At 33.9% G+C, this 12,440-nt stretch overlaps 1 protein-coding gene across 1 annotated transcript in view; it reads left to right on the forward strand.

Annotated features, from left to right (window-relative positions):
- Positions 1 to 12,440, forward strand: part of DYNC2H1 (dynein cytoplasmic 2 heavy chain 1) — a 370,694-nt gene that overhangs the window by 343,000 nt on the left and 15,254 nt on the right. Inside the window, exon 87 of the mRNA XM_030835708.2 lies at positions 3,773 to 3,854. Within this exon, the coding sequence (XP_030691568.2) occupies positions 3,773 to 3,854 (82 nt within the window). The remainder of the gene's footprint in view (positions 1 to 3,772; positions 3,855 to 12,440) is intronic.

Below are 12,440 nucleotides of genomic sequence, written 5' to 3' on the forward strand. Positions count from 1 at the left end.
CATCTTTTTTTCTGACCACAATGGTACAAAGCTAGAAATCAACTTCAGAAAGAAAAAGGGGAAAAGAACAAACATATAGAGACTAAGCAACATGCTACTAAAAAAACCAATGGGTCAATGAGGAAATCAAAGAGGAAATCAGAAAATACCTTGAGACAAATGAAAATGGAAACAAAACACTCGAAAATCTATGGGATGCATCAAAAGCAGTTCTAAGAGTTGATACTGATACAGGCCTTCCTCAAGAAACAAGAAAGATCTCGGTCTTCCCTGGTGGCACAGTGGTTGAGAGTCTGCCTGCCGATGCAGGGGGCACGACTTCATGCCCCGGTCCGGGAAGATCCCACATGCCGCAGAGCGGCTGGGCCCCGTGAGCCATGGCCGCTGAGCCTGCACGTCCGGAGCCTGTGCTCCGCAATGGGAGAGGCCACAACAGTGAGAGGCCCGCGTGCTGCAAAAAAAAAAAAAAAAAAAAAAAAAAAAACTCAAATAAACAGCCTAACATAGCACCTGAAAGAATTAGAAAAAGAAGAATTAGCAAAGCCCAAAATCAGCAGAGGAAAGGAAATAATAGAGATCAGAGGGGAAATAAGTAAAATAGACATAAGAAAAAAAACAATAGAAATGATTAATGAAACCAAGAGCTGGGTTTCTAAAAAGATAAACAAAATTGATAAGCCTTTAGCCATGCTCACCAAGAACAAAAGAGAAGACCCAAAAAAATAAGCAATGAAAGAGGAGGAATAACAACCAATACCACAGAGATTTAAAAAAAAAAAATCACAGGAGGATACTACCAACAGTTATATGCCAACAAATTGGACAACCTAGAAGAAATGGATGAATTTCTAGAAGTATACAGCCTGCCAAGACTGACTTAAGAAGAAATAGATAATTTCAATAGACCAGTCACTAGTAGTGAAATTAAATTTGTAATAAAAATACTCCCAGCCAGCAAAAGTCTAGGACTAGATGGCTTCACAGGGGAATTCTGCCAAACATATAAAGAAGAACTAATACGTGTCCTCTAAATCTATTCCCCAAATTCAAGAGGATAGAACATTCCCAAATTCATTCTACCAGGCCACCATTTCTCTGATAACCAAAAGCAGCCAAAGACTACTACAAGAAAGAAAATTACAGGCCAATTGATGAATATAGGATGTAAAAATCCTTAACAAAATATTAGCAAACCAAATGTAACAATATATAAAAAGGCTCATACACCATGATAAAATTGGATTTATTACAGAGTCACAAGAATGGCTCAACATTTGCAAATCAATCAATGTGATACACCACGTTACCACAAGAAAAGGCACAAATCAAATTATCATCTCAATAGATGCAGAAAAAACATTTGACAAAATTCAACATCTGTTCGTGATAAAAACTCTCATCAAAGTGGATATAGAGAGAACATACCTCAACATAGTAAAGGTCATTTATGACAGACCTATAGCCAGCATCATACTCAGTGGTGAAACAATGAAAGCCTTCTTCTAAATTCAGGAACAAGACAAGGATGCCCACTCTCACTACTTCTATTTAACATATTATTTGAAGTCCTAGCCACAGTAATCAGACAAGAAAGAAATAAAAGGCATCCATATTAGAAGGGAAGAGTTAAAGCTTTCACTATTTGCAGATGACATGATACTGTATATATAGAAAACCCTCAAGTCTCCACCCAAAAACTGTTAGAACTAATAAATGAATTCAGCAAAGTTGCAGGATACAAGATTAATATACAGAAATCTATTATGTTTCTATACAATAATAATGAGCTATCAAAAAGAAAAAGTCAAAAAAAAATGTTTGAAGTCACATCAAAAAGAATACCTAGGAATAAAGTTAACCAAGGAGGTGAAAGACCTATGATCTGAAAAGTATAAAACATTGATGAAGGAAACTGAAGAAGATTCCAAACAATGGAAAGATACTTGTTGTTCTTATGATTTTGTTGAAATGAATATACTACCAAAAACAATCTACAAATTTAATGCAGTCCCTATCAAAATACTCATGACACTTTTCATGGAACTAGAACAAGTGATCCTAAAATTGAAATGGAACCACAAAAGACTCCAAATTGCCAAAGAAATCTTTTTTTTTTTTTTTTGGGCATGCCACTCGGTATGCAGGATCTTACTTCCCTGACCAGGATTGAACCCATGCCCCCCTACAGAGTCTTAACCACTGGACTGCCAGGGAAGTCCCTGCCAAAGCAATCTTGATAAAAAAGAACAAAGCTGGATATATCATCCTTCTAGACTTCAGACTATTCTGCAAACCTACAGTAATCAAAACAGCATGCTACTGGCACAAAAACAGACACATAGATCAATGGAACAGATTAGAGAGCCTAGAAATAAACCCCCACACCTGTGATCAATTAATACACAACAAAGGAGGCAAGAATATACAGTGGAGAAAAGACAGTCTGTTCAATAAGTGGCACTGGGAAATCTGGGCATCTACATGTAAAACAATGAGATTAGAACATTACCTCACACCATATTCAAAATAAACCCAAAATGGATTAAACTTCTAAATGTTAGACATGAAACCATAAAACTCCTAGAAGAGAACATAGGCAGAACACTCTTTGACATAAATCGTAGCAATAGTTTTTGGATCTGTCTCCTAAGGCAAAAGAAATAAAAGTAAAAATAAACAAATTGGACCTAAGAAAACTTAAAAGCTTTTGCACAACAAAGGAAACCATCAGCAAAATGAAAATACAACCTAAGGAATGGGAGAAAATATTTGCAAATAATGCAGCTGACAAGGAGTTAATAACCAAAATATACAAACAACTCATACAACTTAATATCAAAAGAAACAAGCAATCCCATCATCCTGAAGCAATAGCAATAATGACTTCAAAACTCCCTTCACATGTGATTTATGTAAAAGCGTATTTCCCCCTTGAACCTTCTCCCCTCTTTCCATCCTGCTTACACCACACAAATCCAAGTGGTCCTACTATAAAGTCAGATGGAAAAACCCTGGTCTGTATCAGGAAGAAAAGAACTGCTAACACCACCTGCTATTAAAATTCTTTAATAGCATCCCCCCAAACAAGTTAAATAAAATTAAAAATGTAATTTCTCAATACACTAGCCACATTTAAAGTTCTCAATAGCCACATTTGGGTAGTGGCTGCCATTTTGGACTGAATGAAAATATATTTATCTCTGTAGAAAATTCTGTTAGACAATGCTGACTAGGCTTCTTGGTGGGAAACAGTATTTGATGGTTAAGTTCAAACTCTTTTTAAAAACAAATTTGGAATATCATATCATATATAGTCTATCATTTTTAAGAAGTTAGATGCAATGAAAGAGACACTTCCAAAAACATACTGAAAAAAATTTAGTTTCTTTTTAGTGCTTTGGGGGATATTCAATTGATAGTACCTCAGGAGCATATTATAAATATCATATTTCAGTTCAGCTAGTAAACATTTATTGAACCCCCATTATGTGCCTGCATTTGAGGATGATGGTCAAAACAGAGGATGTAAAAATAAAAGACCCTATCCTCAAGATACCTACACAACCTTGAAGAGGAGACTGACATAACAAGTTAACTTTAAAAACTTAGTGTGAAATCTGAGGTATTGTGCATAGCCTAAGATATCTGATTACTTGTACATTATAAATATTTCAATTTTAAATAAATAGGAATGTGTATATCTTCTATAACTATTCATATTTTAATTCCTGAAAATTATCTCTTTCTGACATTTGATGCTTTATTTTCACAGGGCTGTGGTCTGCTCTGTGGATAGCCTTAAATTTGTGGCCTCATGGAAAGGTCGACTGCAAGAAGCAAAGCTGCAAATTAAGGTATTAGAATAATTTTAGATGTTTATCTGAGTCAAAAATTATGTAATTACCAACTGTGATAAAGAGATTTTGCTCCAATCTCAAAGTCACCTATCTCTATAGTGTAAGGTCAGCAGAGATAGATTATATTACCTGTGTGAAAAATCAAAATAAGTTAAGATTTAACATGAAACAACCTGTACAAGATACAACATGTTCTAATGCAAAAATAAGAATCTTAGGAATATAACATAGTATTTGAAAATATAACTTCGGTAAAAAATGATATAAATCTTGAAGTTCTGTTAGGTTACCTGTTCTAACATTCAAGTCAATAAATATTTGCTATACAATAAAGTATGTATAAAAGGTGTGAAAAATTTAGACCAAATCTTGTCCTCAGGGAGTTTACAGTTGGTGAGTATATTAGTTCACTATTAAAATCAAGCCAACTATGTTAAAAAAAAATTAAGCCATCTTTTGCAGTATAAATTTTCCTAGGTAGCTTTTCTGCTAAAAATGCATTACTCTTGCAATAATAGATAATATAGATAACCATTCAAATATTAATAACAAAACTAATGAAATGCTTCCCCCAACAACTCCAACCTTCTTGCATGTCATTGGCATTCTCTACCATTCTTTCCCATTCTCACACATAGAATTGCCCTCTTAACTTTTTTCCACTGCTAATATAAGATGCTGCATGTTGTAGTACGATTATCTCTATACATCTGTGTTGGTCTGTCTTATGATACTGTAATGACATTGAAGATAAAGACTGTCTTATCCATCTTCAGATCCCCAGTATCTAGTTCAGTATATTACATATAATTAAAATAAATGTAAAACCATAGTTCTTTAACTTAGTTAACCTTAGGCAACTGACTTTTCAGAAGTTCTATTTATATAATTCTAGTTCTCAGGTCAACAATTTTCTTTTCATATCACTACTGCTTTCTAACATACTATATAATTTATTTATTATATTTGTTGTTTGTTGTCTGTCTTATTCTACTGGAATGTAAGTCCCATGAGCGTAGTCACTTTTTTTCCAGTTTTGTTGTATCTCAGATACCTCAAACAATACCTCCTACATAATAATCGCTCCATTAAAACCTTGTTGAATTGTTGAGTTGAAGGCCAACAATAGGAGAGGCACTATAATAGGCATTATTAACATCAGCTGTAATGGTATAGTGTGCCAGAAATTTGATCATTAACAATAAGCTAGGTCTTTGTTTCTCTTTTGGCTCTATAGATTGCTATAAAATTCTCCATTGAAGCTGAAGAAATTAGCAGGTTCTCTTTCATCCTTTACATTTTATTTTAACCTTAGCCTCTAGCCCATAAGAGCTACCTTAGCTATTATTGGTGCACATAAACTGTTGCCTAGCTGTTAAGGAGAGGGAGGGAATACATGATGTATAATCCAAGAATCATGCAGTTTACCTGGTTGTGTGGTCTCTTAGCAGCTGTGAAGCACACACATAATATGGTAGTATCATTGTTTAGGTATATTGATATAAAAAACAAGGGAAATGAGTTTTATTTTGTGTCAAGGTGTGTTCATATTTCCAGAACTATTTCGCTCCTGTTCTTACAAAATAGAAATAAAATTATCTACAACCAGAAAACCCCAAGCATATATGTTATGTTTTATAGATGGGGGAAAAAAAGGCTGGCAGTTAATAAAACAAGATTCTAGGGCTTCCCTGGTGGCGCAATGGTTGAGAGTCCGCCTGCCGATGCAGGGGACATGGGTTCGTGCCCCAGTCCGGGGAGATCCCACATGACACGGAGCGGCTAGGCCCGTGAGCTATGGCCACTGAGCCTGTGCGTCCGGAGCATGTGCTCCACAATGGGAGAGGCCACAGCAGTGAGAGGCCTGCGTACCGCAAAAAAAAAAAAAAAACTAAAACAAGATTCTAATCTTAGTTCTCCAAAACAGAGCCATGTGACTTTTAAAAACAATAAAGCAGTCTGAGCCTTTGTTGTCTCTTTTATCAATGGATATAAATAATAACTTCCTTGACATGTTTATTATGAGGGTCTCTGAAAACCTATGTGTGTGTGTGTTTTATTATTTCTTTTAACTTAATTTGGATTAGGTTTCATTAGGCAATATTTATTTTTTAATTAGAAACAAAAGTGTATTTTAATAAAAGTTCTCTGCTCTTATCCAGTAAAGCAGAATTCTTTCATTTGTCATTTGACATTCATGAAAGCTACTATATTGTTAAAAACCAAAATATTCATTGGTCAATATATTCAGGAACATTATAAGTTTGATACAATTATATCTTACACCTTTAAGTTAAAAAAGCCATCCCTGGGCTTCCCTGGTGGCGCAGTGGTTGAGAGTCCGCCTGCCGATGCAGGGGACACGGGTTCGTGCCCCGGTCTGGGAGGATCCCACATGCCGCGGAGCGGCTGGGCCCGTGGGCCATGGCCGCTGGGCCTGCGCGTCCGGAGCCTGTGCTCCGCGATGGGAGAGGCCACAGCAGTGAGAGGCCCGCATACCGCAAAAAGAAAAAAAAAAAAAGAAAGAAAAAAAAAAAAGCCATCCCTACACATGAGATTTGAGGTAATTCAACAGAATTTTTCCTCTCTTTGGCCCCTCATTCATATGAGCTATAGAAGCACATTTCCTAATTTCTTACCTGCAGTTCCAGATATATTTATCAGATAAAAAGTTTTTGTAAGCCCCTCACTGTTTGCACTTGGCAAAATCAGCAAGTTAAATAATTCATTTATGTTCCTCTTAATCAAATTTTTCAGCAAAAGGATTATTTTGATAGGAGAATATTGGATTTGAATTATATTTGAATTTTACTGTCACTGCAGAATTTAATTTATTTTGAATATATTTCAATCTCTACCACCCTAGACTGAATTAAACCAGTGAAATGTTCAAGCAAGGCTATAGTTCCCACACCAATCAATATTTCAACCCCCTAGACCAGCTTAAGGGAACATGTATGTACATTGATTTTTTTAGATCCTGAACATGGCCCTCTAAACTTTCCTCACTACCATTATTGATTTATTATTTGTTAAACAGCAGTTGTGAAACTTAGTACTGGAAAATGTGTAAATCAAGCACCCGTTCAGCTTGCGTTCTAGATCTTGCCCAAGGCTGTGAAAGTTTTGCCCTGGCAAATCTGGGTAGCTTCCAGCTCCCTCCTTGACTGCTGATGCTGCCAAACACAAAAGGCAAAAACAAGTCTTTTACCTTGGCAAATGAGGCTTATTAAAAACATTTTAGTCTTGTTAATAATGCACAATTCCCTAGGATACCTGAAAGCTGCTGCTCCTTTGGGACCTGGTAGAGTCATATAGCCGCGTATGCTTGCCAGTTCATTTCGGCTGCTTCATGCCAGTCTAGAGTCTGCCCATATACCAAGTGGTTATTATGCTATTCATATTTCAGTTCCCTCCCTTGTAAAGCTTACCAGGAAATAGAAGTTAAAACAATGAAGAAATTAGACATTTAGACATGTGAGTGTTCATGAGGAGAATGGGTTCATCAGAATTGGGAGTTATGAACTTTAGACACATCCTCCCCAAATGAGTATAAGTAGCTAATCAGTCCAGCAGTGGACAGTCTACCAAAAAAAAGAAATCCTTAAATAGTTCATTTTAAGACATATATTTCTGATAGTTTTCATTTTAAAACTGAGCACTTAAAGTGAATACGCTTATATAGTCATTATAAAGTAGAGATTGTTTTTAAATCATGGGGGAACTATAAGAGTGCTTAGTAATATAATTTTCTCCAAAAGTCAATCTCTAAAATGAGTTGGTATGTGCAAACTAGTACAATATAAAACCAGTTCAACAAAAAATGATTTTTCTTAAGAACTTATGTAACTACAGCAACCAGAGGTTTTAAATCTATTTGATATTCTTGTAGCATTAAATGCTTTGAGTGTCTTACTATGTTTCCACCAGTTTAAAGGACTTTTAATTCTTAGTTGACTATACTGTTTAGGTAGCCTTGCCAATTTAATGCTGTCTTCTCATGCTCTGCAAATATAGCAGGAAGCTGAAAACTGGCTCAAATTTCCTGTTTTGAAAGTCTTTCTGCTACGAAACATTCCGACTTTACTTGACACTACTGAAAAAAAGTCAGTGTGCTGGTATTACGTACTAAGTTCCATCAACGGTTCTATTCCTTCCCCAGCTTTCAAAAACTTCCAAGAAACCTGTTTGTATTACTTTCCCTAGAACGCTCTCCTTCTTCAACCTATATCAAACCACATATGTAATTTTATATTTTCTAGTAGTTACATTAAAAAAAGTAAAAGAAACAGATACAAATAATTTTAATATTATTTTATTTAACCTAATATATACAAAATATTGTTGCTTCAACATATAATAACTATTTTAAAATTATGAATGTGATATATTTTACTTTCCTCTTTATTGTATAAAGTCCTTGAAATCCATCATATATTCCATATTTATGGCACATCTCAATTCAGACTAGTAACATCTCAATGCTCAATAGCACATGTGGCCATGGCTACTGTATTGGATAGTAGCTCTAGACAGAGAAGGTAATTCCCTAGAGAAAATTTAAATATTCTCTGATCTTCAAGTTTTTTCCAAATTTTTGTAGTATTTTTCCTTATTAAACAATTGCAAACAGATACAGAAGGAGAGAGAATAGTAAAATGAATCTCCATATGCAGAGTTTTCAATATTTAGAAACATTCCTTCTTTTTCTCTTTGATTGTCTTTGCTGAAGCAATTCCAGACATTGTTTTGTTTTACTCCTCCATTTCTCAAAAAAATTTTTTTCTTAAATAAACACAATATATTATCACACATATAAAAATTAACAATAATTCCTTGGCATCATTTAATACTCAGTTCATAACAATATTTACCACTGTCTCAAAAAAAACTCTTTTCCAATAGTTTGTTCAAATGAGAGTCAAGGTCCAGACACTGTGTTTGGTTATTATGTACCTTATGTCTTTTCACATCTAGATGGGGTTCCTCTTATTATTTCATACCACTGTTCATTACAGAATCAAGGTTACTTCTCTTATAGAATGATCTACAGTTGATATTCATGTCTTGGCTTCCTTGTGTTATTATGTAACTTTTGTTCTTCTGTCCCTCGTTTCTTATAAAATGGAAGTAGTTGTAGATGAAACAAATTTTTCTAAATCTGTTATTCCTTCTGCATTTATTAGCTGAAATTTTCTTCAAAGAAACCTAATCAGCTAGGTCTATGTGGTTACCTAGATACCATGGAATTTTATATAGAAAATAAAGGATAAATGCTTTTTTAAAAAAATTTAAACTAGGGATATTCAGAATATGGTGTTGATACACTGTTTCCCACAGTGTTCAATAACATTTCTTCTCTGTTTTTAAGTATCAGTGTGAACTTCTTATATTTAATGTGCTTCTGTAAATTGCATTTATTAATTTATTATTCTTTTTCATGTGCAGTATCCCTAGTCTTTGACTTATGTGTAGAGCCTCCTCATGTTGACCTCTGTATCTTATTTTTGGTAAAGTTTTATAGTGAAGCATAATATCATACAGTAAGTTGCACAAATCTTAAGAATACAACTTTATGAATTTTTTAATAAGCAAACAGACCTATGAAACCATTATGCAGATTAATTTTAATATTTTAGGACACTTTTTCCTCAAAATTTCTTTTTATAATTAAATGGACCTAACACATTCAGTACAAACTTTATTTTTCTTTCATTCTAAGAGATATACTTAATATATCCCCCTAGATATTTGTCTACCCATTTTTCTTTCCTCCTTTTATATATTATATTGTATAATGTATTCTGATTTTAAACAGTTGAGAACTTCAGGTGAAGATGGCCCAGGGAGCTAATGATTCATCCTGTCTGCTCCGGATAGATATATAATGATAAAAAAAATATAAAAAGAGGAAACCACAAACATCAGTATTTCATTGCATCAGAAGCAGGACAAAGTAAAATTGTGACTAAGTCTGAAAGTACAGGTCTTGAGCTCCAAGTCCAGAAGTAGGAAGCAATGAACAGTATGGCCCCAGCAGAGTGAAAGGAATTAGTGGTGCTATATGTGAAATGGAGACTGAAACAAGGGTCATTGCTTAAATCCAGGACTGAGATTAGGCTCTCCAGCTCTCCAATAAAAGGAGACTGAATAAAGTTATTGGCCTAAGGGAGCTGAAAGATAAAGGCATAGAGTTAATATTAGATATTGAGCCACACTAACCACCAGATCAATAGCTTAGAACTGCAATATCCCCAACAACTGCAGAATAGAACCTCCAAACTGGCATTGTAAATTTTATAGCTATGTAGATTTGGAAATGTCACTATAGAGGTAGAGGTATGTGGGAGAAAAATAAAATACCCCTCAAGACGAACCTAGAAACCCAAATCCAAAGAAATGGGGAAAAAATCTAATCCTAGAAAAGAAAATGAGCAAAATCATTAGGTTAATCAACATCTGGTCATTTCATTTATTATTACTTTTGGGAAACTCTGATAAAAAATGTTAAAATATTTATTTTAGTTTCTGTAAACAGTTGTAAGAAAGAATAACTTTCACTAAAAAAATTATCAGAACTCACAGAATAGAAACAGGCAGAAATAATACAGTTATATGTAGGTAGATGTGAAAACCAATCAGTAGTCTTGGAGATGAAAAATATAATCTTTAAATGAAATATTGATAGATTAAATATACTCTACATTAGATACAATTGAAAAAGACATATTAATTGGAAGTTAGTGCTAAGGAATTAACTCAGAACTGATCACAAATGTAAAGTGTTAAAAATATGAGAGAGATATTATCAGACATAGAGGATAGTTTAAGGCATTCTATCCTACTTGTAAAAGGATTTCTACTATAGAACAGACAGAATGGCAGAGAAGCAAAATTTGAAAAATTAGTTGCAGGGATTTTCCAGAATTGGAAAATGGTAAGAGTTCTCAGGTGAAATGCACATGCAAAGTACCAAAAAAATTAACTAAAAGTATATTCAAGTTCACACCTCGTTACACTATAATGAAACTATACAATATCAGGGTTAAAGTGAAAAAATCTTAAAAGCTACCAGATAGAAAAGTCAAAGTTCCAACCAAAAAAAAAATACAAAAAAACAAAAAATAACATCAAATAGATTACTCATCAACTCACTAGATGCCAAAAGGCAATGGAGTGAGTAATATATTCAAATTGATGAGGAATAGTAATTGTTAACCTCAAACTTTATTCCCATCTAAAATATCATTCAGTAATGAAAGCAATAAAAAGATATTTCCAGAAACCCAAACACCACAAGTGCTTACCACTCTCAGAACCTCAAAGAAGTATTAAAATATGAAAAAGAAAAGCCAGAGAGAAAACAAAATATACCAAAAATAATAGTGAGCCCAAAAATTACAAAATAATTTAATTTTAGCATGTAATTTAAATTAAGTATTGACTGTAAAATATAACTTTTTATTATGTTTAAACTAAAACTAAAACTCTAAACAGTAATAATTAGATTAGAAATAACATGCTAAAATAAAATCCATGTCATGTTCAGGAGAAGTACTGAATAACTAAGAATTCATTAGAAAATGTCACAGTTACTATTCAAAAGATATGGTTAAAAGCTTATAAAAATAGATACACAGTCCATTAGCAGAAAAGGAGAAAGATTAAACAAAAAGAAATAAAGAGGAAAACTATATATTAAATATACTGAAAATAATTTCAAATATATGACTGATAACAATAAATATAATATTTTAAATTGAAGTATAGTTGAGTTACAATTTTGTGTTAGTTTCAGGTATACAGCACAGTGATTCAGTTATATATATATTTTTTTCAAATTATTTTCCATTAGAGGATGTTAGTGAATATAGTTCGCTGTGCTATAGAGTAAATCCTTGTTGCTTATCTATTTTATGTATAGCAGTTTGTATCTGTTAATCTTATACGCCTACTTTATCTCCAACTCCCCTTCCCCTTTGATAAGTATAAGTTTGTTTTCTTTTTTTTTAATTTATTTTTTATACAGCATGTCCTTATTAGTTATCTGTTTTATACATATTAGTGTATATATGTTAATCCCAATCTCCCAGTTCATCCCACCACCAGGCCCCCCCCCCCACTTTCCCTCCTTGGTGTCCATACGTTTTTTCTCTACATCTTTGTCTCTATTTCTGCCTTGCAAACCGGTTCACCTGTACCATTTTTCTAGATTCCACATATATGCGTTAATACACGATATTTGTTTTTCTCTTTCTGACTTACTTCACTCTGTATGACAGGCTCTTGGTCCATCCACGTCTCTACAAATGACCCAATTTCGTTCCTTTTTATGGCTGAGTAATATTCCATTGTATATATGTACCGCATCTTATTTATCCATTTGTCTGTCGATGGGCATTTAGGTTACTTCCATGACCTGGCTATTGTAAATAGTGCTGCAATGAACATTGGGGTGCATGTATCTTTTTGAATTATGATTTTCTCTGGGTATATGCCCAGTAGTGGGATTGCTGGGTCATATGGTAATTCTATTTCTACTTTTTTAAGGAACCTCCATACAGTTCTCCATAGTGGCTGTAT

The sequence above is a fragment of the Globicephala melas genome, chromosome 8 (assembly GCF_963455315.2).
Source record: "Globicephala melas chromosome 8, mGloMel1.2, whole genome shotgun sequence".
NCBI classification, from domain to species: Eukaryota; Metazoa; Chordata; class Mammalia; order Artiodactyla; family Delphinidae; genus Globicephala; species Globicephala melas.